The 27,281-nt window shown below is 46.8% G+C and overlaps 2 protein-coding genes across 2 annotated transcripts in view; one reads left to right on the top strand and one right to left on the bottom strand.

The window, feature by feature from the left end:
• The window catches only part of LOC144119654 (uncharacterized), a 32,254-nt gene extending 14,974 nt beyond the window's left edge, over positions 1-17,280 (bottom strand). Inside the window, exons 1-4 of the mRNA XM_077652220.1 lie at positions 17,193-17,280; positions 4,738-4,774; positions 3,413-3,498; positions 138-2,903 (exon numbers count right to left, since the gene is read on the bottom strand). Coding sequence (XP_077508346.1) covers positions 138-2,903; positions 3,413-3,498; positions 4,738-4,774; positions 17,193-17,280 — 2,977 coding nt within the window. The remainder of the gene's footprint in view (positions 1-137; positions 2,904-3,412; positions 3,499-4,737; positions 4,775-17,192) is intronic.
• A 333-nt stretch (positions 17,281-17,613) lies between these two features.
• Positions 17,614-27,281, top strand: part of Rev1 (Rev1 DNA directed polymerase) — a 26,765-nt gene continuing 17,097 nt past the window's right edge. The window contains exons 1-7 of the mRNA XM_077654062.1: positions 17,614-17,876; positions 18,018-18,156; positions 18,473-18,638; positions 18,738-19,270; positions 20,027-20,294; positions 24,342-24,496; positions 26,731-26,850. Coding sequence (XP_077510188.1) covers positions 17,814-17,876; positions 18,018-18,156; positions 18,473-18,638; positions 18,738-19,270; positions 20,027-20,294; positions 24,342-24,496; positions 26,731-26,850 — 1,444 coding nt within the window. The 5' untranslated portion in view covers positions 17,614-17,813. The remainder of the gene's footprint in view (positions 17,877-18,017; positions 18,157-18,472; positions 18,639-18,737; positions 19,271-20,026; positions 20,295-24,341; positions 24,497-26,730; positions 26,851-27,281) is intronic.

The raw sequence follows: 27,281 nt of genomic DNA, 5'->3' as shown, positions 1-27,281 counted from the left end.
CTCCATATCGCATCTTCCAAGCAGTGGAGAAGCCACGAGTGCAAGGTGATGGCTTCCTTAAATGCGCTGCTCATATTTTACCAGGGGATAAAACGGCATTTGGTCACTATATCTTTGTGTACGACTCGAGTGCTTACCCAACGCTTTGTAACTGATGGTTCCAGTCGGCGACGTAAGGTCGACGATATCTGGTGCGGTGTCATGCCTGGTTGTTTCAAACTTGCGCCTTCTTGTCGACGCCTCCGAGCTGGTCTTTTCGGTTTGCTCTGTCCTTGAAGACGCAGGCACAACTGAGATGTTTTCACTCTCGCTTAGCGACGAAAGGGAGTGGTTCATTGAGCCAGAGTATGAACTACTGGTGAAATGTGCATCGCGTTCACTACCTTCCTGGGTGGTGTTTTCGATCCCAACAGAAAACGTTGTTCCCACCGTTTCAGTCACGGTGGTACTAGCTACCTCAGACACAGTGCTCGGCTTGAAGTTTTCGGCCTTGGCTTTGAGCTCAGGGACCGGCTCCCGTTCACTCTGAACGGTGGTTCTCTGAGTCATCGCTGCTTCAGGGGAGCTACCACTTCGAAGTTGTCTGTCACGGTCGTCGCTTTGTTCGGGAGACGAATTAAGATCTGCAGATGAAGGCTGTGCAGTGTCGTAACTTGCCTCAGCACTTTCACCCGTGGCGGTTTGCCCAGACGTTGCGCTTGTGATCTCCACTTGCCCATCTGTTGATGATTGACCGGAGAGATTGATCGAAGCGGGCGAAACCGAATGGAGGTCCACGATTCGCGTAACCTCAGCCAGAATCGTAGTAGGTTCAAGTGTGCCATTTTTCACCTTACTGTCAACGTCGTGTTCCCGGAGCACATCTTTGAGCTTCGGTGAGGGCTCTGAACTCTTGTCAATAGCGGCCGAGCCTTCATTGCCCGGGGTAGGCATGTGCGCTTCTACCTTGGCTTCCTTCTCGAATGTTGCAGCGAACGGTCGGTTGAAACCAGCCACATTCTTGTCATCGTTCCTGTAGTTCCGTCGAGGCGTACCAGACAGTATTCCTTGAGACCTAGTAAACGAGTGGAAAAGACCGCTGCGTGGCCAGGCGTCCTTCTTGCTGCTGTTCCCGGAGGTGTTATCGGCGTCACCGTCGTCACCATCATCGTCTTCTTCACTACCGTCATCATCACCATCGTCACTCTCACTTCCTCCGAGATCAATCGCACCTCCCGAATTCAGATCGGCATTCTCATTTCCAGATTCAGGCTTGGTGGAAAGCGATAGGGGCTCACCGGTGAATCCACTAAGCTTTCCGTCATTGGCGTGTGTTTCGTTGTTCGCTTCCAGGGGAAATTCGTGCGCGCTGGAAGAATTTGGCAGAGGCACAGCGTTTTCTGCGGGCTCAGCAACGCCGGGTTTCTTGAAGCTTTCTTTCGAACGTGAAAGTGCTGCCGGTGGAGTTAGAGATGACGACAAACCGTCACTCAGCGTGAATGTGCTAGCCATGTCACTCAGGTATAATCTACTGTGAGGTATGCTTATGTGGTCTTCATTGCTAGATGCGCTCTCTCCTGCCGCAGCACGATTTGGAAACTCGCGAAAGGACTCAAGATTGAAGGTGTTGACTGCCGAGTGAACATCTGGAGGCGTACACGCAGTCTTTGTTTCCAACAATCGTTCAGAGACTCTGACGAAATGATCCGGTGAGCTTCGGGCACTCTCCGGACTAGCGATGTCAGTTAAACTTTCCACTCCAGAGGTCATGGCTCCCGGCAGATCTTGTGGTGTCATGCCGCCAGTGTGCGCTTCAGTGTTTACGGATTGTGTCGTCTGTGTGTCCTCGGAAACGCGAGGTTGTGCCCCACGCTCTCTTTCCGAAGGTACCTTACCCGACCACCCATTGTTTATACCGTGAGCGAACAACCAGTCCAAAAGGTCAGCAGTTGTCGTGTAGGCCTCGACTGTCTGTGTTGGTTCTCCATCAATCCCTGCTTTTCTGGAACTCTTCCCGGTACCTGTTGAGTCAAAGAAAGGTTCCGGAGAACGCAGTAACGTCGCCGCTGCCGGTTCCATTACATCGCTTCCTCTTGCTTCGCGTGAACCGCCCCCGCTATCGTGGGAAGACGATCTGCAACGCGATGAGTTGTAGCATGACTCGTTCGTCGGCACAATATAGGCCGTTGTATTCTCGGCCACTGAACCGAGTTCTTCGGGATTACGCAAGCGTTTGGGAGACTGTCGTCCCGACAAGGTCGGTGTCAGGCTCGTTCGACGAGCACCCTCGGTGCGACCGGGAGGCACGATCGGTGTCCTTGCGATGATCTCCCAAACATGTTCAGCTAGCTTATGGCTTTCATCTTGTTCGCGTGCGTCCAGGTCGTGGTTGCTGACCTCCGGTCTTTCGTCTCCCGTGGAGTCCGTAGACGTCGCTGAATGTTCTCGGCTGACGGCCGTGATCGTTGTGCGGCGTTTCCGCACTAGACGTCTCGCGAGACGCCTTCCCTTGGGCCCCGTCATTCCTGGGAGCAGCTCGAAAGGACCGCCCGTCCTCAAAGAAGACCGCAGGGGTTCCGGTTCCGGTTCTCGCGTAGCTAGCTTTGCTGGAGCAAGGCTGGACCATTGGCGGTGCTGCGGCCTCTTTGGGCGCTCTCCTTGTGACTCTTGCGGCGTGAAGTAACGCCGATGGTCGTGGTGGGAAGCGGCCCTGGGTTTATGCGAGGGCTTCATCGAGACGCCGTCACGGTGTCCGAAAGACTGCGGCGCATTTTGATGCTCCGCAGCATCGACGGCTTCGTCTTCGTTGGCGGCGGCAGGCGGCACCCTTGGCGCGCTCAAAGTCGCGCTGGGAGTTGCGGAGCTGGGCGGGTTCTCGAACTCTGCGGCCCCGAAGGGCGTCGACGCCGCGATGTACGAGCTCACTGAAGTAAAAGAAATGTAACTATTCTGTAGATAACCATGCTCGGCAGTTGCATCACTCAATGCTACATCCCTTCAAAAGTATGCGTGCACTTATGATACTGCGAATAATATGAAAGTTTCAATAAAAAGCTGTCGCTCCGCCGCGGGTTAAGCATGTGATATCTTAAGGGGGATTTAAGATGTCATGCTCCAAACCACGTCATTAACCTTTAAAAAAAACGGTCAAACCTTTGTAAGTGTTCTGACAGGTGGCATGCATTCACACTTCTCACAGTCAAACAACAACGCCTTTGATGGTCCAGCAACGCGTGCCCGCGAGATTCGTTGCAGTAAGAGCAGAATACATCTCCTTTGCCTACGTGTAGATCTTAAGACAGCAGGCTGGTCACTCCGTGTGGGCACTTGAATTAAGAGCCTGACAAAATCAGGATACGGTATATGAGGACCCGGATGTTTTGCGGGAAAAGCAGTGTACTCTCGGAGCAGCGCCCGAGCGGCTTGCACTTACGGGGCGACGCAGAAGGGACCACCATGAAGAAGAGCGGCAGGCAGCCGATGATCAACAAAAGGAGAGGTAGGTTTGCAAAGATTAGTCTGTCATCGGGGTTGCCATGCGGGAGAGAGAAAAATGTTGTGAGCGAAACGAAATAGCCTGCTATCAAGACTGCTACGGACACCTTAAGAAAGCTCGCGCTATCACTAGCACCGTGTTTGCTCCAGATTAGCGCAGTGCTCCAACTAGCTATGTGGCGACGCTCATGTATTGCTTTTTTTAAATGTATGTTACTACTATTATAGTGTACTATGCTCGCTAAACGCTTATTACATTTCATGGGAACAAACTCTCCTCTAGAGCATTCCCTAAAAGAGAGAGTATACGCTTTGCAAGCTCCAGGATAGACTTCCACCGCTGAAACATACCAAGCATTCCAGGGAAGACTTCAAGCAGGAGGAAGCCTTCACGTCCTGCTTCAAAAATGTGATGTAACAGCCTCTCCTGAATTTTTTCCCTCCTCCATGAAGCGAGGTAATGAGAGTTGACCGGTATCTTGTTGCGCAGCCATAGTTGGTAACACCGGTGCTCCGTCCAATTGAAAACTTAAATCACGTAATGATAACGGGGTGTCGTGATCAAACTGGATTCACGCATCACTTCCCGGTAATGAGAAATCACGGTGCGCTCTTTTAATGCTGAAGCCACGTTAACATTAAACTTTGCCTAATGTAGCTGACGCCTAATTTAAGCTATTTTGTGCCGCATCCTCGTTAACTAACAGCTGCGCAACTTTCAAGCGGAATTGCGACGTCTCGGTTGTATCTCTATGGCCACGGAAAAGACGGACTTAACGCTTTGTTCTGCCGCATCAGCTTGTACAAACTTATTTTCAAGCGAAATTTCAATTCTTCCGTCTGTGTAATTTTATTACAGCGTTTTTTTTTCTTGCTCTCATGCTATGGCTCTCATGCTTTTCAATTTAAACAAAGAAGTCAAGATGCCAGGTGCAGTTCCCGAGTCTTCGAGCTTTTTATTCGGGCCGCATTTATTTCGAAGCGAAAACAAGTTTGAAACAGTCTTTCTTGAAGGTGCTGCTTTTCTGTCCCTCGTCCGTCGTCTGGATACAAGGCGTTGCCTCGGAAGCTACAGGGGCACGTCTGTGATGAGCGGGCCACAAAGACCATCACTTTGCTCAGCATGAATGCTTGTTCTTTCACTGAAGTCCACGGTTTAAACTGACAGTGGATGCAGCACAATAAGCTTTTTTTTGCCCTTCGTTTGTTTATCGTTTTTTTTTTTTGCTGCACACTCCACAGCCTGCTTCCAAGTATACTTACTTTCTTAGACGGCTCCTGTACGTCTTCCATAAAGATTCTGAACAAGCAGAAGAGAGATTGCTCTTTCACGAACGCGAATTACAGATGTATTACTACTGGCCATACGAATGATGGAAGAAATTTAAGAAACCAGGTCGTCAGGTAGGGGATGGATGTGTGCAGTACAGACACACGCATCGCGCAGTAGCAAAGCCTTTCCATCCGCCTCGCACCTGCGATTTGATCTGAGCGCATTTTCCGCGAAGGTCAGCTCTGCAGCCCCACGACAGAGGACTGCACATGCACTCAGCAACTTAAAAAAATAATACCATTTGTTGATTTTTTTCTACACCAGAAAAAAAAATTATGCAGGAAATTTCGACTGTACGGCACGCAAATGAACGTGTAACCTGGGGCCGCATTTTCTAAAGTTTCATTCTGTTTCCGTTTCATTCGGTCGTCTGCCGTTGATCGCTGCTGCAGGTGACGTATATAGGCGCTGGGAATGACGTCACACTGATCATAGCAGAAGCACGCCGATGATACCACTTACTTTAAACACAATTATACGCCCCCTCAATGGAGGGTCAGTGACAACGCAGACGGCAGAGAGAGCGCTACGACGCGTTCGACACGCCTGACGAGATTTACCGGCACTAATTGAGTCTCTGGGAAAGAAACAGTGCGCTGGTTGTGTGACGAACTGTCGGAGCACAGGCACTGTGACTGTTCTTTTGCATCCCCATCTCTTGGTGCCTTAGAAACAACTGACGTCACGACCTAATTAAATGAAACGTTATGCGCTGTAACCCTTGGTTCTTCGTGAGGTTGGCGAAACACACAGTAGACGTTGTTTGAGCTCATCAGAAACACAAGTAAACAAGAGCAACAAATTTTCTATTTAAAGTGTAAGAATAAACTACCTTAATTCCTTGTTTGTAATTAATGCATGCTTTTCAAAAACCCAGTCATTAAAATTTAACAACTGAACAAATGACCAGTTGGACGAGCACCTCCACTTTGCCAATAAAATGATTTTTCCTTGGAAAAAAACTTTGCTTGTAAATTCGTTGTTCCAATTTCATGAATAGCCCTGTAAGTTAGTCGCTGCAACATGGCAGGAATATGCGCATTACGAAAAAAAAAACAGTTTCGCGATGTTATGGTGTCCTTAGAAGGACTTGGTTGTAGGCCAGATGATAGGATTGCATTGTAGGCCTGTTGGTAGGTTGGTATTGTCTTAATTGGGATTACCACGCACGTATCAGCACCTAATAAGTTTTACGCAACAGAAACTGCGTGAAGAAGCGGGCACTTCATATAAAAAGGGCGCTTCTGGACGTGATACACGGCAGGCTGCATTAGGCACTCAGTTAACTAATATAGTTATCGAAGAAAACGAACGCGCCTTGTGGGTCAGGCTGGTTGCTTCCACCTTGCTGATCGCCGGCTTCTGAAATAAAGGCCAAAATCAGCATAAGCATACGTCAAGTGAAGCTGAAGACAACTAACCAATCAAAGTCGTTCTACCAGCAGTTAGTCTTTACTAAATGCCTGCACGGTTTGAAAATTATGGTCTCTGGGCGCAAGTTAAGGCACTCCAATACACGAATAGCTACGCGAGCCATGCTCTATTTTATGTCGTGCAGTGAAGTCTCCATAATAAAACTATGAGGATGCTTATGTCACCTTCAGCATTTATATTTCACGTTTATTGCAGTTTCTTTTGCAACTTCGGTGTGTGTTTGCATCGGTTTCTTGGCAAATGCCGGTCCACCAGCCGCCACATTCGGACTCCTAGATGCAGTAGCAGGTAACCGCTACGCTGTCATGGCGCCGAAATTTGCATAACCATTTTTTCTCATTTTTATTTCGATTCTCTGTCTAGGTTTTTGTCTAGAAACTATAGTTTGTTTACAACCCGCTGGTCTGGTTGAGATGGCGTCACAAAGTCAAGTGGCATTCTGCAAGCTAGCTGTCTTGGTGTCCGGATTGTCACCCCCAAGCGCCATTTTTGTTTTTGTTTGTTTTTCTGGGAGGGGGGGGGGCGGCGGGGGGCTGCCCACTTTTTTTGTTGCGAGTAGCCAAATTATGTTATTATAATTTGATATATGCGACAGATTATAGCTGAAAGCATGTTCAACGCGGTAACTCGATGACTATGTGACGTATCTGCTATGCTGAGCAGTCTGGTTTGTACCGTCGAACCAGGCAGCGGATGCGTAAGTTAGATGCAAGTTAAAAGTAAAAATTCTTGTGCAAACAGACTCAGTTCACTTTAAAGACATGCAGGTGGCCTAAATCAATTCTGGAGCCCCTTCAATACAAGGGAAACACGCCGCAGGAAGCTTTAATAACGCATATATGCCTTTGACTGCTGAATTATGTGCATGCACGTTGTGGTTAACAAATGTGACCGCCAGCTTGAAATTAACGCTGTAACAATGAATACCTTGTTGCAGACCCCTTGAAACAAAACAGATTTCTGCAATGTTCACCCCAGGCGAGTCGAATCAAAAGCTGATACCCAGTGGCCGATGTGGACAAAGAATGAACGGTACAAGACTTGCGTAATAAATCGAGAAAAATAATTCACTCATTATTATCCACACGAGAGAACCCATAAGACTACTAAGGAAGTCAACGCAGCTTTCGCCAATTCTCGTAGTTGAAAAAATTCGTCGTAACATATATATGGCTCGAATCCGATACTACCGCCTCTAGGGAGCATTCGCTCTACCAAGTTCACACGGATTCCTAACAGGATACAGCAGATTGTAACAGGTTGCTAACATATTATTGCTTTTTTCCCTCCAAAGGGATGAACTGTCAGTGATAGGTGAACCGAAACCCTCTCCGTTCTATAAAAATAATAATAATTGGTTTTTGGGGAAAGGAAATGGCGCAGTATCTGTCTCATATATCGTTGGACACCTGAACTGCGCCGTATGGGAAGGGATAAGAGAGGGAGTGAAAGAAGAAAGGAAGAAATAGGTGCCGTAGTGGAGGGCTCCGGAATAATTTCGACCACCTGGGGATCTTTAACGTGCACTGACATCGCACAGCACACGGGCGCCTTAGCATTTTTCCTCCATAAAAACGCAGCCGCCGCGGTCGGGTTCGAACCCGGGAACTCCGGATCAGTAGTCGAGCGCCCTAACCACTGAGCCACCGCGGCGGGTAAAATGTACTGAACCCACTTCCAGGAATTCCTGGAACACAAACACACATTCTCGTCGCGTGGCGCCCCTCTACTCTTCCAAGAGAGGCCCCGCCATCTCGTGGCTCCTCTCCGTATGCTCCTTAGCCCTGGCCCCCTCTGACCCACGTGACCACAGATAGCCAATCCCCAAGGGTGCCCACTCCCGGGAAACGCTATACATAGCAAATGAACGCGAAAGTTTCTGCGGGTGAAATGCGTTTGACGGTTAAAGTTTGGCCTCCTTGCGTACAGGGTGAAGCACTCCCCTGTTCGCTTTCCAGGTGTCCGGTTTCTCGTGTCCGCCCGTTCGCGCGAGTCCACTTCTGCAACGATCAATCTACCCCGGTTCTGTCCGCGCACTTATCCTGCGAACAGATGCTGTGCGGAAGCCGTGCGTAGCGACATTGGCCAATGTACATAGCTAAAGCTTTAGTAATACACGGGCTTCAGTACTGGGAGCCCATCTCACCAATATAGGTCTCAGCTTGCCTGGATAACAGAACTACTTACAAGCGTAAATGGTAGTCTTGAAGAATACACGGGCCTCCATGGAAATTCTGTTAAAGCACGGTTAGAAGCTATAAAAGAATACCCTGCTTCGTTAAAATGCAGCAGGAGGAATACAGGACTGCGCTGATTAGCCTTCTTTTTATTGTTACGACATACGACTGCGACGGTGGAAATATTTATCTCTGCACAGCTACTACAGTCCAGAGCATGAGACTGCCGCTGAGAGTATTGGGATACTAAACTTGCGCACAGCGAACAGCACCATTGCCCAAACGGGATACTCACGGTTTAATTTCATATTCGGAAAACCGGCTGGACTGGTGTACGCGCGCTGCGATGGGCTTCTTCTTCTTCTTCTTCTTCTTCTTCTTCTTCTTCACCCCAGGTAAATGGCACATACCCACGCGGGGGGATTGACCAAGGTTTAGTTGAATAAACAAAGAAGTTTCCATGGAAGATGACGACAAAATTGTAGCACCAATCGTGAATTTTGAAAAATCAATGAATAAAAACAACAGAACAATATTGACAGTTAAATAACAGACAGCATTTTGGTGAAAAAAGAAGAACACGTAGAACTTTAAAAGAATTAGCACATCAACCTACCAGTTGCAATTATGTAATCGTGGAGAAACCCACAAATAGAACCCAATGCAAATCCCCTGGCGTTCGCACCATACGATAATAATACTGGCAAAGATAAAGGGAGCCCTAACCTGGAGACAGGGACCTCCAGGTAAATCTTTCTCTGAAGTGCGAACTTTGGACAGTAGAGGAGAAAATGGCCTGCTACCTTCTTCTTCTTGTTCATCTTCTCTGAGCGGCCTCTGGGTCGTCGACGTCAAGTATAAATTGTGCTCATGCGCACCCACCTCGATGGCTCAGTTGACGTGGCGTTCGGTTGTTGCGCACGAGGTCACAGGGTCGAATCCCGGTCCCCGCGGCCACATTTATGTAAAGGCGTAATGCAAGAAAGAACGTGTGCTATGCGATGTCAGTGCCCTTTAGGGAACCCCGGCATGGTCGAAATAAATCCGCAGCCCAGCACTACAGCACCCCTTTCACTCTTTCACTCCTTTCTTCATTCCCTTCCTCACGGCGTGGTTCAGGTGCCCACCGCGAGTAAGAGAATTACTGCTCCTTTCTGTTTTTCATGAACCAAGCATGTGTAGAGAAAAAAAGAAACGAAAGAAAGCCCTTTTGTTACTTTTTTCTCACGCACGAAAAAAATCTAAACTGATTATATAATTGGTTTTTGGGGAAAGGAAATGGCGCAGTATCTGTCTAATATATTGTTGGACACCTGAACCGCGCTGTAAGGGAAGGGATAAAGGAGGGAGTGAAAGAAGAAAGGAACAAAGAGGTGCCGTAGTGGAGGGCTCCGGAATTATTTCGACCACCTGGGGATCTTTAACGTGCACTGACATCGCACAGTACACGGGCCTCTATACCATTTCGCCTCCATCGAAATTCGACCGCCGCGGCCGGGATCGAACCCGCGTCTTTCGGGCCGGCAGCCGAGCGCCGTAACCACTCAGCCACCGCGGCGGCACGCATAGAAGGAACTACACACAGCAGTAACTCCCCGCTCTGCAGTATGTGATGCATCGGTGTACAATATGCACCCTTCAGGCAGACTCCTGGCTGATATTGACGGGAAAACAGTGTGGCGATTATCTGTGAGCTGACAGTATGACCACGGAGGGAGTGTCTTTAAACGAAGAAGTTGGAGAGACTGTTTTCGAGCTCTGTCTGCCACCCGTTGGTCGATGAGTTCACTGAGTGTATTAAGTTGGGCGACCTCCTGAAGTACAGGTATGGGTGTTAAACGAGGCAGATGTGTTATGGCGCGCATAGCCTCACGATTGATAGCTTCAAGGGAGTCCCACTGTCTGCGGGTGAGACGTTGAAATTGAGCCTGATATACTATCCGTGGCTGAAGGATAGAGCGCACAAGCTGGCGGGCCGTATGAGCACGTGCGCCACCAGAGCGCATAGCTATGCGACGAATCAGACCTAGAGTAGCGTGAGCCGATTTACGGGTGGCTGTCAGCCACGGGGTGCCAGTCCCAGATGTATGGAGGAGAAGACCAAGAATACGGACAGTTTCTACCTGAGGAATCAGAGAATTATGTACCGTAAAATTTAAAGGGGGAGCTTTCCGTAAGCCGGCTTTATTTCCAATTCGAATGAAACATGATTTAGTAGGAGAGAGTGTTAGACCCAGAGGTGGGAGGCGAGATGTCAATACATCCAGCGCGTGTTGAAGGACCGACTGATGGATAGACGCGTCTGGATGACAGCACCACAGGGTTATATCATTGGCATACCCCAACAAACACAAAACCTCCTCAAAATCTCCCAGAAATATCCCATGAGGACATTTGGAATCTCCCCAGGAGGTGCTCATTTTTCCCGAAGACATCCAAAAAACGCCCCCACAACTAGCCGTGTCCAAAAGTTGTGCGTCCCAGGGAAAGCCCCAAAAGGTTAATGCAAGATTGCTCGGCTCTGGCTCAATAAAATTATTTCTTCTTTTTCATGCAGACTTCAGGCATCTAAGCGCACATATGTTCCAAATTTCAGGCACATGCTTACATTACAGGTGGTGAATACATCTGTCCACTCACGTGAATGCTTGCTGGCTAGGCCATTCAGACTTACCTGTTTACATGAAATGTGCTTTAACAAGGTAAAAATTTGGGCTGCTTGGTGCATGATCTTGTGACGGGAGCAGCGCGGCACGAGACAAAGAGAGAGCGGGGCACGACGCTGAATAATAACCAGATTTTAATGCACGTTCGTCGAATATATACATCTGGCTCGTATAAGAACGAAAAGAAAGAAGCATGAAAAACGCATAAGGTTTACACGTGGTGAAATATTAAGACATCGCACGCAGATAATCAATTTCTCTGTCACGAAGCGCTATTGAAGGTATGCAGACATATACGTCGCTCTTTGGTCGGATGTTGAAGGCTTCTTCAATATCCCTGGTCCTTTGATCAATGTATGACGGGATGACTATTGTGTGGATAAGCTGCAGGTCACATTCATGCTCTCTGCAATGTTTTGCTAATTCACTGCTGATGGCGCCCTTTAGGGATCTTTTGTGCTCTCGAAGCCGTTTATTCAAACAGCGCTCTGTTTGACCAATGTAGGTACGTCCGCATGACAGAGGTATTCCATAAACCCCGCTTTTCACACATTTCACATGTTTTTCCCGGTGTTTTTTCTTGCATTGATTTTTTCTTTGCTCGCTGTTGACTTTAGCGCACAGGCTTCTTAACTTGTTGGGTGCTGACATGAGCACTTTTACACCAGCTCTTGCTCCTACCTTTATGAGACTGTGGGAAATGCCATTAATGTAAGGAATGACCGCGTACGGCTTCCTTTATTGTGATGTGGTTGGGACATATTTTCTGCCTCTAAGTGCTTGCAGAATTCCTTCTGCGACACTGGATAGCAGTCTCGTCGGGCAACGTGCTGCTTTCAGCCGACTGTTCTGGGTGTCAAAACTGCCTTGAACTTCATGATGACTGGATCTCGTCAATGCGGCTCTCATTGCTGTTTTTTTTTTCAACCTCCGCTTGAAGATCTTGGAGTGCGCAGATGTGTAGGGGAGCAGTCCCTTCTAGCTTCGTGGTCCGTACCGCCAGCATATGTGAGCGCCTAGAAAGGCTAGCGTCAAGAAATCGCATAACGTTGTTTTCTGGGAGTTCACTTGTTATTTCTAGTCCTAGTTCTTCTAGTCCTTAGCAAAAGCATGCAGCAATGAGAGCCGCATTGACGAGATCCTGTCATCATGAAGTTCAAGGCAGTTTTGACGCCCAGAGCAGTGGGCTGAAAGCAGCAGGTTACCCGACGAAACTGCTATCCAGTGTCGCAGAAGGGATTCTGTAAGCACTTAGAGGCATAAAATATGTCACAACCACATCAGAAGAAAGGAAGCTGTACGCGGTCATTCCTTACATTAATGGCATTTCCCACAGCCTCAAAAAGGTAGGCGCAAGAGCTGGTGTAAAAGTGCTCATGTCAGCACTCAACAAATTAAGGAGCCTGTGCGCCAAAGTCAACAACGAGCAAAGAAAAATCATTGCATGAAAAAGCACCTGAAAAAACATCTGAAGTGTGTGAAAAGAGGGTTTATAAACTACCTCTGTCATGCGGACGCACCTACATTGGTCAAACAAGGCGCTGTTTGAATGAACGGCTTCGAGAGCACAAAAGATCTCTAAAGGGCGCCATCAGCAGTGAATTAGCAAAACATTGCAGAGAGCATGAATGTGACCTGCAGCTTAGCAACACAATGGTCATCATGTCATATTTTTATCAACGGACCAGGGAGATTGAAGAAGCCTTCAACATACAACAAAAGAGCGACGTATGCGTCAGCATACTTTCGATAGCGTTTCGTGACAGCGAAATTGATTATCTGCGTGCATTGTCCTAATCTTTTACCACGTCTACACCTTATGCGTTTATCATGCTTCTGTTCTTTCCTTCTTGCACGAGCGAGATGTATATATTCGACGAACGTGCATTAAAAATCTGGTTGTTAGTCAGCGTCGATTCCCGCCTCTCTCTTCTTTGTTTCGTGCTGTGCTGCTCCCGCCACAAGAACATGAAATGTGCTAGAATTTTACACACAAAGGAAATATGAATTCAAAAAGTCGCCCGATCTCGCCAATATAACAGGAAATAGCAGCGCAATTCAGATGTAATTTCAGTTTATTAGATGTGCTCTTTGCATTTAAATGAATGCAAACAGGAGACGCATATGTATGCACCATTTAACACACAATGTACGGAGCACTACGGCGCCAGCATATAATAATGGCCAAATTTTTCTCTAGCTCTGAGAAATCGGAAAAAAAATGAAGCAATAAAAACATAATACAGGCTGAAAGTTGATGCACCTTAAGCAAACAATCTAAAGAGTACAAAAGCATATATGCACACGCAAAAGCAAACGCATGTAAAGAACAACCTGGGTGTCAAAAGAAAAGACGATATGGGCGTACGTACGATACAGATACGCGGTTTCAGGTCACGGATTTTCTGCAGGGTGAAACCTTCCTCTCGCTTTGCCTCTCGCACGACCCTCGGAGTAAGCTTGAGCGTGTCATCAAAACAGGAGAAAAAAATTAATTCTACGAGGCGAATATATATATATATATATATATATATATATATATATATATATATATATATATATATATATATATATATATATATATATATATATATATATATATATATGTATATATATATATATATATGAATTCAACGCCGCCTTCTGTCCTTCTCACGGCACAGCGAACGCTCAAACATACGCGTTACATCCTCGTTACACCCCCGTTTTATTTTCTTGCGACTAAGTGTGGAGATAAGACTGCTTGGAGCCGGATGGAAAGGCGGGACGTCTTAAGGCGGGAGCCCTGGCGCGCCGCACCCATGGTACAGCAGACCGCGCGTGTGGCACAATACGGCGTGGGAGGCGAGATCAAGGTGATCAAGGCACAAGTAATCCGGTGGGGGTGGGTTGGGAGTCAGCGACGCGAACACAACACAAACTATACCGCCGCGACAGGACGGCAATATCGGTAGAGCAGGTTAATCCATGGGCACTCGCAGAAAGAGTCTGGTGGGCCTCCGAAGATCTCTCCCGCCTATGACCGCAGTGGACGGCCACGCTGCCGCCAAACAACACGCCACAGTCGTCGGAGGCGCTGAGGGATGCAGAGTGCGCGCTAGGAGTCGCCCATGGCCTTGAAATCCGCTGCCACGGACGACGCCTGTAAGAGCGCCATTATGGTGTAGGGCCGTGAAGCTGTGCAAAAGACTTGCGATGCGCCGCGCGCCGCTGCACCAGTTCCAAGAAAATTATGTGGGCACGCCGAGGTGCGCGGGAAAGCTGCCATGAATCCGTAGCTACGAAGTTCACGACAGCCCAGTGATGAGAGCAAGAGCTGCCGCGCGCTGGGGCTTGCGCGAGAGCGGCTAGGGGCTGCGCGAATACGTGTGCGCAAGATGGCTTCCGTCCAGCGAGGAAACCGGGCGAGCGACGGGAGGCCATTACTGCGCCTCTGCTAGGCAGCGGCGCAACCAGGACTGCTGGTAGTCGGAGATGCCTGCAGGGACCGCCGCACCGTGCTGAAGTTGGAAACACTATAGAAGACGGGCACGTTGGTGACCGCCGCTCCCGGCGGTGCGATGAAAAGGCAGACCGCCGTCGCCTGCCTGCCTGCAGCATGGAGCCGACGGCCCACGAGAGAGATGCGGGGTGAACTGCGCTTCCTTCGGCTGTTCGAACAAAACTGTTTGTTCTTTCAAAACGGTGCGTGCAAGAGCAAAACCTTCTCTCCCCGTAGCTTTGGCGCGAGGGAGAGAGAAAAGGGATCTAGGAGTCAATTTGTATTTTTTGGTGAAAAGCATTGGTCCCAAAAACGTTCTCCCAGTTACCTTTCTGGGACCAAAATGCTATGATTTGTTTTTGTTTCTGCTTAACACCCTCGAAAAATCGTTTCTAGGTCATTAGTGGGCGCACTGCCCTTTTGCTTGTGTTTCTATGTCCTGCCTCTACGGCCTGGAAATGTTCGATAAATGTTGTACTGTGACTGGGACATTCTATCCTTTCTGGGCGCACCTGGGGAGGTACGTCGTTTGCTGGGACGCAAACACACGGATAGAAGGGATGGTCTCTAGGGCTCGAACAAGAGGAATAAACGCTACATTAAATAATGTGGGGGCAAGAACGGAGCCCTGCTGCACTCCTCTGTTGGAAGTGAAGTTACCAAAGGGGTTTCCGTGGACACGCACATGAAGGCGAACTTCGATTTGCTAAAAAGGCGTGAATGGAGAGGAGGAACCGGTGAGGGAGACCAAGAGTTTGAAGGGAGGCAAGAATGGCAGAGTGAAGGATGTTATCATATGCCTTTGTTATGTCTGTAGCGATCACGGTTCGTATAAGGTGACTCTGCGGAGAGTGGTCAAGCACGTCAGCAGCCAAATTAGCAAGGCCGTCCTCCGTTCCAATTTGTGGGCGGAAACCAACTTCGGGAATCTGGGTAACAATCATGGGATTTCAGCCACCACGACTAGCGTGCGGCGAGAATGTTTTCATAAAGCTTGCACATGGTAGGCGTGAGGGAAATTGGACGAAGGGCCGAGAGAGATACTGGAGGCTAACCTGACTTGGGTATTGGAACCACAATGGAATGCTTCCACTCTCCCGGCATGACGCCAGAATGCCACACTTCGTTTAAAGTATCAAGTAGTGTTTGCAAAGCAGTCCCTTCCAAGTTACGGAATAAGGAGCTAGGTGTTCTCCAACTGCTTATTGTTGCGCCAACTTGTGTACTTTTGCTATCATGTAACCACCCTGTAAGACAATGAAAGTTCGGCTCACGCATCAGGGACCTCGGAGAACAACAACAATTAAAAATGTCAGAGGTCGCATATATGAGTTCGGAAAGCCTTGAAAACAGCTCAAACTTGCCAACGGCAGTTGGCTTTCAAAGCAATGTTCGAAGGTGCTCGAAAGTGGTTGGATGTTCGAAGTTGAAAAATTATCTCACTTCCTAAATTTGCTTTCCTCCTCTCCCTCATACAAAGAGGGGAGAAATCTCCAACCTGTCACTTAGGCCCAAGCACCAGAGCGGATTTTAAATACACATATCAAATTTGCCTAATGTGAAAATACTGGAAGATGTCCATAGCACTGCACAGGTATACCATAGTCCTCCATAAAGTCCGCAATGAAATTAGGAAGGGCGTCAGGCAGGGAGACACGATCTCGCCAATGCTATTCACCGCCTGTTTACAGGAGGAATTCCGAGGCCTCAATTGGGAACAGTCATGGATAAGAGTCAATGGAGAAAAACCTTAATAATCTGCGATTAGCTGATGACATTACCTTGCTGAGTCACCCAGGAGATAAACTGCAGAACATGATCAATGAGTTAGATAGGCAGAGTAGAACGGCGGTTCTAAAAATTAACATGCAGGAAACCAAAGTAATGTTCAAAAAATGTCTAGCAAGGGAACAGCAGTTCACAATTGCTAGCGAGGTGCTGGAAGCTGTGAGGGAATAAGCCTACTGGAGCAGATAGTGAACGCTGATCTGTATCAAGAGAGGGAAATAACTAGAAGAATAAGAATGGGGTGGAGCGCATATGGCAGGTTCTCTGAGATCATGAATGGCAGTTTGCCATTATCCCTCACGAGAAAAGTATACAACAGCTGTATCTTACCAGTACTCACCTATGGGGCAGAAACGTGGAGGATGACGAAAAGAGTCCAGCTCAAGTTAAGGACAACGCAGTGAGCTATGGAAAGAAAAATGATAGGTGTAACGTTAAGAGACCGAAAGCGGGCAGAGTGGGTCAGGTTACGAACGCGGGTTAATTACATCCAAGTCGAAATCAAGAGGAAGAAATGGGCTTGGGCAGGGCATGTAATGCGAAGGCAAGATAATCGCTGGTCATTAAGGGTAACATAGTGAATTCTAAGACAAATAAAGCCTAGCAGGGGGCGGCAGAAAGTTAGGTGGGGCATGCGGTGGGCGCAGCTGGCAAAGGACAGTGTTAATTGGAGAGACATGGGAGAGGCATTTGCCCTGCAGTGGGCGTAGTCAGGCCGATGGTGATGATGATGTTCAAGTTCGCCCAAACAAACCGAAACCTCCCTTCCAAGGGATAGAATCACAGGAGCAATTGGAGGCTGCTCTGCGCAGCTCACAGGCGGAGCTACAGCTTCGCACCGTGGGCTGCGCCTTGAAGGTCGGCGAGGCCCGAGAATGCCCGGCCACCTAGAGCGGCCCGAGGGCCCGTCTCCGTCCTGACGAACATCCCTTCCCTTCACACACCCTCACTTAATCCTCTGAAATGGGTCTAATAAACTTATTACCAACCAACCCATGTGCACCGCCCAGCGTTCCTCTGCCAAATAGATCCTTCGCTGCAAGTGATGTGAAGAAAGGAGACAGCTCGAAAACGCGAGGCCTGAACTGCGAAAAGACGAGTCCAAATGCACAGTTTCAGGCGCGAAACACATAGGATTACGAGCGGCAGCTACGTGAATAGCAAAGTTTGATGAGCGTGGCTTTAAGCGAAGTGCATCAAACCAAACTTTCAAGTCTCGCGCCAAAGTTTCCGCCTCCAGAAGGCGCAACCATTCCAGCTGTTTCCTGTTTCCTGTGACGGACAAATGTACTTACTGGAAGGATGCGGAAAGGCATGCGGGGGAATCTGCGCGCTCGGCGATGTAGTGAGGTGTTGAAGTGTCTCCAAAATGCAAAAGCGGCCGCGGGCCGGTTAGAGCGCACGCCTATTGCGCGAAACTTGGGAGATGGTCCACCCGCTTCAATGAGTGACCCCCGGTGATGGCAGCGATGGGCAAGCGGTCGAGACGAAGGCGATTCGGCCCCACGGGGTTCGAAGAATTTGTGAGGAGCGCACCTGCTTACTCGTTGCATGCAGCTGATTTCAAGGCTTTCCGAACTCAAATATGCGACCTCTTGACATTTTTAATTGCTGTTGCTCTCCGAGGTCTCTGATGCGTGAGCCGCACTTTCATTGTTTTGCAGGGTGGTTACATGTCCGCCAAAGTACACAAGTTGGAGCAACAATTCCTCCACGATGCACTGAACGAAATCGACTCGACTCAAGAAGAGCAATCAACTGCTATATTCAGGGGAATAAGCGTCTTTGTGAACGGCTACACAGGTGGGTGTTCTGCGACCGCATTGTTTGCGTTTGCCATGAATGGGCACGTTTGGTTTCGTTCTAAAAGCTAGATCTATGAAGACATCACGATATTTCCTTTGACTCTTGGCTTCAAGGACGGCCCTGACGTGATTCGTCTTTCATGCAGGCGCTGGGAAGCCGTCGAGCGATCCCTGCTGATACTTTGCATTCAAAAAGTTATCCTAACTTGCATGCAAGAAAATTACCTCGCGTTTTCGCCGACCTTTTGCCAGTGAGATGCCAACAGCCTCGCGTAGGGGGCTTCTTTGACCTACTGTGTTTTTTTTTTTTTCAGACCCAACAGCAGAAGAAATCAAGAGGATAATGATGCAGCATGGTGGCACATACCAGCACTACTACAAACGTCAACCTAATTGCTACATGATTGCGACAAACCTCCCACCAGCGAAGCTAATAGACCTGAAGGATTATGTCGTCAAGCCCAGCTGGATTTCTGATAGGTAAGTAGGACCTCACATGCTAACGGAGTGCAATAATTTGTGCATGTGTGTACTTTAGCCCTCAGCCTGTTTGGTTCTCTCGTGTTTTATTTCACTTAGTGTACAAGCTGGAAGGCTCCTACCTGTCCAAGACTATATGTTGTATTCACCCGACCTGAAAAACGGCCAGCAGAAGCTCAATCTGGTGAGGTACGAGAAACCGTCAACATCATCTGTGGTACCACAGGCTTCCACTAGTCACAGCAATGACCATGACAGTTGGCTTTCCTCGGAGAATGACGAGGATGAACGTCTGGAACACCACAACGAGAGTGGTGTACATACTCAGTCTACAAAAGATGGCTCTGAGCGCAGACCTACAGCGGGTGACCCGAAGTTCCTTGAAGAGTTCTATGGCAGGTCACGGCTACATCACATATCAACTGCAAGTATCAAGCTTAGAGACTATGTCACTCAGAAGCGGGCGGCCAGCAACGGTGTGTTTGGTGGTATTGAAGAACTGAAGCAATATTTGGCACAGAAGGACTCTAGAGAACAAGCACCACCCACAAGTAGAGATACGGTCGTTATGCATATTGACATGGACTGCTTTTTCGTCTCTGTTGGTCTGCGTACAAGGCCACACTTGAAAGGTGAGAGTGGTTTTTCTGCATAGTGCTAAAAATGAAGACGGGAAATGCCATTGCAGCTATGTGTTGTTTGCTTGGCTCTTAGTGCACTGAATGCATGACAGGAACTCACAACAATAGAAATTGCTTGCTACATCTACACAGCAGTCTTTTATAAATTGAAGCATAATATGCATCATGCATCAGCATAACAGCTGAAAGCAGGCACACTTTAATAGGCAGGATTTCATGAAATTCTCATTAAAAATGGAGGTCATGAGTGAAATGCTGGGGTTTACTGTGTTAACAAACTGTCACCACTTTGTTTTGTAACAGAACATGAATCGTGCTGCTGTACGTAAACAGCCGTGAAGTTCAGTTTCATGCTTGTTTTCTTTTCTTGATCATGATTTCTTTATTTATTTGCATTGTTAACCTTTCAGATAATCATGAAGTCGTCACAGTCAGACATGTATGGCTTTGGAGCAACTCCTATTGCTACCAGCTACTATTGCTGCTACTTTTTTTTCTTGACATTTAGTGAAATAACTTTATAAAGCTTATAAATTAGCAGAATTGCTGCTGCTTTGCTAGATCCATCAGCACTGCCATTCAAATGGGCTGCCCCCCACCTCCCCCCCTCCAACCCCCGCCCCCCTTTCAGGGCTATTTTCTAGAATAGAAAATTTTTAAAATTTTTTGTTTCATTGCACTGTGCTTGCAACTGCCTCAATCTCAAGTATAATTTGCACAGAGCCTGTCTGCTTTTCTTCTCAATAGGAAAGCCGGTAGCCGTATGCCATGGAAAAACATCTGACACATCCGTTGCATCAACTAGTTCAACTTCATTGGTGTCTCAAGCTGAGGGGAGCGACATGATATCCCGTTCAGAAGTAGCCAGCTGCAGTTATGAAGCACGGAGGGCTGGTGTCAAGAGCCGCATGTATTTAGGGCAGGCAAGGAAACTATGCCCAGACCTCGTGGCCATACCTTATGAATTCGAAAGTTATGATGAGGTCTCCAAACTGCTGTACGATATTGTAGCGAGGTAAGTCCCAGTTCAGTTGGAGTAGCAATTAGCAGCTTTATTCTTCCTTTTTTTTTTTCTCTTGTACAAACTGTTACATTGCAGATAGATATGTACGGAGTGGATGCATTTATGCCTATGAATGCATCTGCTTCATAAATTGTCTGTTTGTATTCAAATACTAGAGTGGTGTTGGTGATGTGTTGGTGTTGTACCATATGTTGTCGGTATTGTCTGTTTATTTTATGCCAACTGCAGCGCTTATTTTTCTGTTTTGTTGGTACTTTGCCCTCTTGGTAGTACAGTCAGGCCCATTTATAACAGCCACAGATATAATAAATGCTTGGGTGTTACATACTAGGGTGGTGCTACAGTCAAAATATGTATTGGAGCAATGGTAAGTATCTCAGTGACAACGAACAAGTTTTGCCACACTACTCTATTGCGAATGAGGAGGGGCTGTAGACTCCTTGCCATCCTTCCCGTGTAGTAGAAAAACTCGCGCTTCCAGCAAATGAGGAGACCGAAGAGTGTCTCTGAGCACCTGTGACACCATCCCGGAAAGGACAGGTTAAAAAAAAGCAATAGAAAAGGCAGTACTAAAACTGTAAGTAACCGCCGGCCAAGTGCGCTGATGCCCTACAAAGTCAATCATTCCGTGCATGAGTGTCAACTGGGCGAAGCGTCTAACGTAGGAGAAATGCGATGGGTACAAAACGGCAGTGTCGAAAGTGAATCTACTGTGCACAGTCTGGGATCAACTAGTGGGAGAGATTTGAGAAGTTTGAATGCCTTGCTGGCCCCGCTGAGCAAGCGGTATGCTTCACCTGCCTGCTCGGCTCTCCACATTTTTTACTGCTATCGCATGCCGACAGCGCAGACAGCAGAGAGTGAAGCTGATACTTTCTGCGCACACGTGCGGTGCAGTATACCTTCATCACTGCATGGGCCCATGAATGACAGATGATGATGTCAAAAACCCACCCATGTATCAATGAGCCACGTGTGGATTTGCTGCAACACATCATTGATGCATAGCTGGTCAGATGTCTCCTGGGATGACTTCGTTGGTTTGCAGAGACGTACTCTAACAAAGCCATTGTGTGCAAAGTATGAGAACTTCCAGCTGTTAGGAATCTGATTAGGAAAGCCGACCTGCCACCAGCTGCCATTAATGCTTGAATTACGATTAGTTATACCACGTCCCAGAGCAGATTGTTAGTAGTAAAGATCTCAGCGCGAGAACATGATCATGCTCGACAGTTTGGAAAGCAGCGTGATAAGGTCTGCTTTGAAAAAATAGATGCATATAACTCAGATTTTTAAGAAATAAACGGCACTTTTGTCGGACTTAACATTTTTTGCTGTAAAATGGGAAGTCCATTTACTTCAAACTTCTGGTGTAACGAACGCCATCCGCATTACTGACAGGTTCATTTATAAGCGCGCTCGGCTGTATGTGGCACAGCATTTCATGTGTAGGTGAAGTAATAAATCACCGGGGAGATCTGCTTGCTCATTATAGTTATGAATTAACTTTGAATTAATGAGATTTCACTGTAGTAGATACCCTAGCTAGTATAGTGGGTATGTCTGAATGGTAGGTATGTCTGCCATTCTCGTTATGAGAACTCTTATTTTCCGTTAAGGGTTACAGCTAATTAAAGGTGTCTAGCAACGCAGGAACGCTGAAACGCCTGAATTGTGAGATAAATTTTGAACACCTGAAGAAATCAGAAACATTGGGGATATGCCATCAGGAATTTGGCCAAGTCAGGAAAAAGCTTCGACTAGAATTGACAGTATAGCGAGTGCCCAGCACACGATCCCATACATATTGGTTTTGGTGCGCACTTGTATGAGGCGCAACATTATGTCTGAGTTGCTTTTGTTGTCTTTTTCTCGTTTTCCTTGAAGCAAGCACTGCATATGCGGCTTGTTCTGTACTGGCTGGCACACTCTTCACTAAGTTTGGGCTGGCGCAGATCAGGAAACGTATGCTACAGTCAAAATTATTTTCCTTAGTAAAGGCGCAATCAGTAGTGTGTAGAATTTGCACACTTTCGGTTTTCTCATCTTTGGCGCTGTGCTGCCTAGGATCAAAATAACTTTTGTTTTAGAATGCTTGCTCTTCTTGTCGCACTGATCTCGTAGGCCATGCAGAAACTGAGCCAAATGCTGGCTAGATGCTCTGTGGTTCGAGCCGTGTTGAGAAGGTCACAAAAATTTGCAACTTTTTGTAAAAGTCATCTTGTGCTCCTCCCACAGTAGTGCTGCTGTCGAAAGGGATCTAGTAAGCAAAGGGCGGGTTGTTGATAGCATGAAAGAATAATCTCTGACAGCATGACTTGTGTATAACATTTTCAGAAGCGCTAAAACACCGAGGACGCAGAGGGAACAGACAGGGACGAGCGCTCGTCCCTGTCTGTTCCCTCTGCGTCCTCGGTGTTTTAGCGCTTCTGAAAATGTCAAATCTGCACCAACTAGCCCGATCCGCTACCCTTCTGTATAACATGGAGTAGTGAATGACACATGAAGTGTCATTTAGAAAATTGTCTGCAAGGGGTAATGAACCTGTCATTCGCTTTTGGGAAAGCATGCATAAAGTCATCTGATATGACCTCTACTCTTGTGAATCATTGAAGCAGCACAAAACTTTTGGGGCATAATTTTAATGAACCCCCAAAAACTAAGCTTGGATCATTTGGGTGCTGTTGGTATTCCAAGAAGAAAAAAAACTGCTGCCGAAATTGCTCTGCTGATTCTAGCTAAAATGTCACAGCTTGCGTCATGTCTCCTTGAAATTGTCACATTTAGAGTGCCATTCCACAGTCGGAACCCTGCCTTGAGGCATCGTAAGGAGCCATTGAAGAGGTTTTCTTGCTATAGGTCTTTCTCTTGATAAGCCCGAGCTGCCACTCTTCATCCGTTTTGCAAACTATCTTGTTGTGTTTTGCAGTAATTCATAGTGCCATGCCTCTCCAAGAGCAAGGTTTATGTCACTTCACCAGTGAGAGGATATCTGGCCATATCAGCCACTATATAGTCTGATGCAACTTGAGAATAAAGCGGCAAATGTCCCTAAAGAAATCTCCACCGATTCTTATTACGTTGTGGTTAATCTCTTTGGACCTCCTAGTGTGACATCACAGGGGGTGGCAGATGAAAGGGGGCTATCCACGACTTAATTGGATTAACCACGGTGTCATGAAAATTGTTCCACGCCATTGGCTAGAGGGCGATGCTTTGAGATGCATTTGTCACCTCATTCTTTAGTTGTATCCAACTATAAGATCATCCAAAGCAGACATTCCTTATGAAGCTCTGCAACTTTCCTTCCGACTTCTGGGCGCTGTAAGGAATATGCAAAAAGTTGAAGTATTAGTGTCTAAATAATTGAATAGGCACAACAAAACAAAGAGATAGTACTCACTTCGTTTTGTTTCTATGAAACACCGTGATTTATTTAAAATTTTGGCACATCATGACTGGAATGCCCTTTAGATGCTCTGTACTGATTGTGTCAAAAGTAAGCATAACATGGCTCTCTGATCTAGTTATGTTGATGTCGTGGGTACTGAAGTTTCGGAGAGCTGGTATGTAAGTTCTGTAATGTGGCACTGAAATCCTCTTGTGCAAGCACATGTGCCTTTTCAATTCCACATAGTTAATATTTTAGTGCACACTGCGATCCCAGAGGTACGTTGTATTTACTCATGATATGATGTATTCTTGTGTTGGCTTTTGCGGAGACAATCTATTGACATTCAGCAAACTTCTGAAAGGCGTACCCTCGGCCAGTTTGGATGGAAGGTCATGTGAAACAAAGAAAAGCTTTGTAAGAGAATGTGCTGTTGCAGTGTATATTACTTACGATATTTATGCTGCTTATATGGGGTGGGGGCTCATGTGAAGCTAAAAGGGCTTTTAGCTTCGCATTTTAAATGCTGCTTTCTAGATTAATTTTTGTAAGGCACAGTGTTTGTTTCTTTATAGGCTCGTTTTGGTTTGGTACAGTGTCTGTGAAGTTTCAAAGCCAACATTCAAAATGTGTGTGTGTATGTGCAGTTTTACCGTCGACATTGAAGCTATCAGCTGTGATGAGCTCTATGCTGATGTTACAAAAGTCCTGCAAGAAGCCAGCTGCACGCCAAATGAATTCGCTGAATTTTTACGAAAGAAGATTGAAGAGAAAACTCTCTGCACTGCTTCTGTGGGCCTAGGTATGTGAATTTATAGTGCATTTTTCATCAGATTATGTTTGGTTAGCTGAGCCATGAATGCTATTGGCAACTCAAGTCATGTCACCATCAATTTTTGTGCCTTGCTACTTGTGCACCCAAAATGTCTTGCCGCTGGTACACCTGCACAAAGCGACAGGACTTGGAGGCATAGCAGCATATTTTCAGTGTTGCTTGATTGCAGCCGCTTCAATGTTTGTTCATCTCACGTTATCAGACAAGTATAACTATGCTAAAAACCCATATTTAAGACTAAAATGTACAAAGAATGATAAAGGTGACAGAAATCTGTAATGCGTTGCATTTTAATAAAGTTACATGGACCTGAGGGGATACTTTGCAGCGATGCCAAACTGCCTGCAGTGGTGATACTTATACCAAACGATATTTCCCTCAACACTCTTTTCTGTGCAATTACTGCTAGCAGGTTTCACATCGCATTTCTTGGTGCATGGGCCATGACAAGGCAAGTGTTGACAGCTTCTCCGCCACAACCATACTCGAAAAGCAATTTCGCATGCAAATGGATCGGAGATCACATATGCGCAAAGCATTTTGTTATTGGCGAGTCTCACATGCCACTTCTGAGCGACGGGCATAATTCTCTTGAACACCAGAACCGAGCTGCAGCAGTTCTGTGGCTCTTTGCTCATCGCAAGGCAGTTCACTGCAAATTGTCACCTCATGTGTTTATTGCTTAACGTTCGCGCAAACTAGTGTAGAATGTCCATGCTTGTTTTATTCCACTCTGTGCTTGTGTACTATACCAGTTTTCATGCCGCCTAATCTCTAGAGAATGGCAGTTTGCAAACAAAGAATATTAAAGGGACTATGCAATAAATTAATTGAGATTACGTAAAGCAGACGAGAGATAGGCATTCGATCACTCGTCACCCCAGTGCAAGAATTTTTGAGCTAGCATCAATAACAGCGAAGATATAGACGATTAAAAATTACGCTCCTCCTCTCCCCTCTCAACTCGTACACGAGGAGCACCAGAAAAAAATTAAGAAAACAGGTCTGGGACTGCGCCCCGCCTTTGAATACGTCATCAGATGACGTTCGCTTTGCAACTTCCGGTTGTCACTCCTAGCCCCCCAGCAGCAGCGTCGGCGGCGTGGCGGCATCTCTCCGGTCTCTTCTCCTTCCTGGATTGCGGCGCGCGTCGGGTTTCTTTGCTTGTCATCTGTGGTAATTAGCAGTAATAAACCCGGACCTCGAGGTGCGACTGCTCGCTTTTACGGCCGCGATGGGCATCGAGCCCTATGCGTGCGCACGAAGAGCCGTGCGAGTGGCTCCGGAACTCCCGACAGAAGGAGGCGGCAGAGGAAAATTGAAACCATATGCGCAAAGGCAATGCCCTGGCTCGCTTGCCCAAGAGGGTCGCGCGGCAGCACGAGCAGACAATTTTCACGGCTACCGGAAGTGTGCCCGTGACGTCGTGGCTGCCGTGGCTCCAGCGAATGAGAGCGTGAGGTGGCCTGGCGACGTCATGGTACAGTGATGTCTTTGTTCCACGATTTAATTCCAAAATCGGTCACTATGAGTACAGCAATCGGCCAGCGAATTTTGAAAAACACGGTTTTTAAAAGTTCATAATAAATTGCCGGCTTATTTCCGAAGACTCATACTTTGTGTGAATGCTTCTTAGCATCATTTCTAAGCATTGAAAACATTTACAAGTGACTTTTTATTCTTTGCATAGTCCCTTTAATATATTAATACTAGTATGAAAGCCTTGTTGTACTGTTTTACTGGAAATCTAATTGCTTGTCGAAATTACCATGTTGAAGGTTGATCTAAGTTAAATCACAAATGAATAGCATTAACGGCAGTGTCTCTTCTTACTTAACCAGTAATGATTTCTCAAGGTCTATTATGTCTTATGCAAGTGGCTGCTGGAATGTTGTTGTTCTGGCAGGTTGTTAATTTATTGCTTTACAGATTTCTTTAAAAAATCACTAATTAGGTTGCTTTGCAATGCGTGGCTTGGTGTGCATATGTTCAAAGCATTGCATTAGAGAGCTTACAACTTTCAGGCTATACTCTTGTCATGGTTAGACACTAACCATCATTGTGAGGCAGGTGTCTGCATGCTTGTATGTGTATGTGCTCTGCCATAATTTGATGTGTTATTATCTTTGCCTTTGATGTTGATAATGAAGGTGCTCTTGCAAGGTGCTAAGACACTGATTTATCTCAAACCTTTGTTCAAGGGCCCAACATGCTAGCGGCCAGAGTTGCTAATCGGTTTGCCAAGCCAAATGGTCATCATTTTGTGGACAGCAGCAGTCTGCAGACCTTTTTTGAAAATGTCAATGTAAAAGATCTTCCAGGTAAGTGTGGAAAGAAAACTCCCATGTAAATATATTTGTGAAGCCTAGTCAGTTCACTTATCTGACATGTCAGCATAGTATACTTTTAGTGATGACAGGTTGTTCGTGCAAGAGCTGTGGTGTGGTTACATAACGTTTAGTGATAAAGGTTATGCGGCCTGTTTTCATAAAATGTTCTGCTAGCTTCATTGAAGGAGTTTTGTGCTAGCCAAGCCATTGCTGGAAGCGGTGGATGTTGGGGCATGTCGATATTCTGTGTCATATAGTATGTAGTGCAAAGAACACAAGGGACAAAGAACAGAAACACACACCACAGGCACCGTGGCATGTATTTCTGTCCTTCGTCCCATGTGTGCTTTGCGCTGCACATATGACATTGCTGGAAGTATCAGCTCCTGTCATTTTGGCTCGTATAGACGCCATATTGGCCT

Source organism: Amblyomma americanum, chromosome 2 (assembly GCF_052857255.1).
Source record: "Amblyomma americanum isolate KBUSLIRL-KWMA chromosome 2, ASM5285725v1, whole genome shotgun sequence".
Lineage (NCBI taxonomy): Eukaryota > Metazoa > Arthropoda > Arachnida > Ixodida > Ixodidae > Amblyomma > Amblyomma americanum.
The sequence above is the reverse complement of the archived record's forward strand: the minus strand, read 5'-3'. Positions and strand labels throughout refer to the sequence as shown.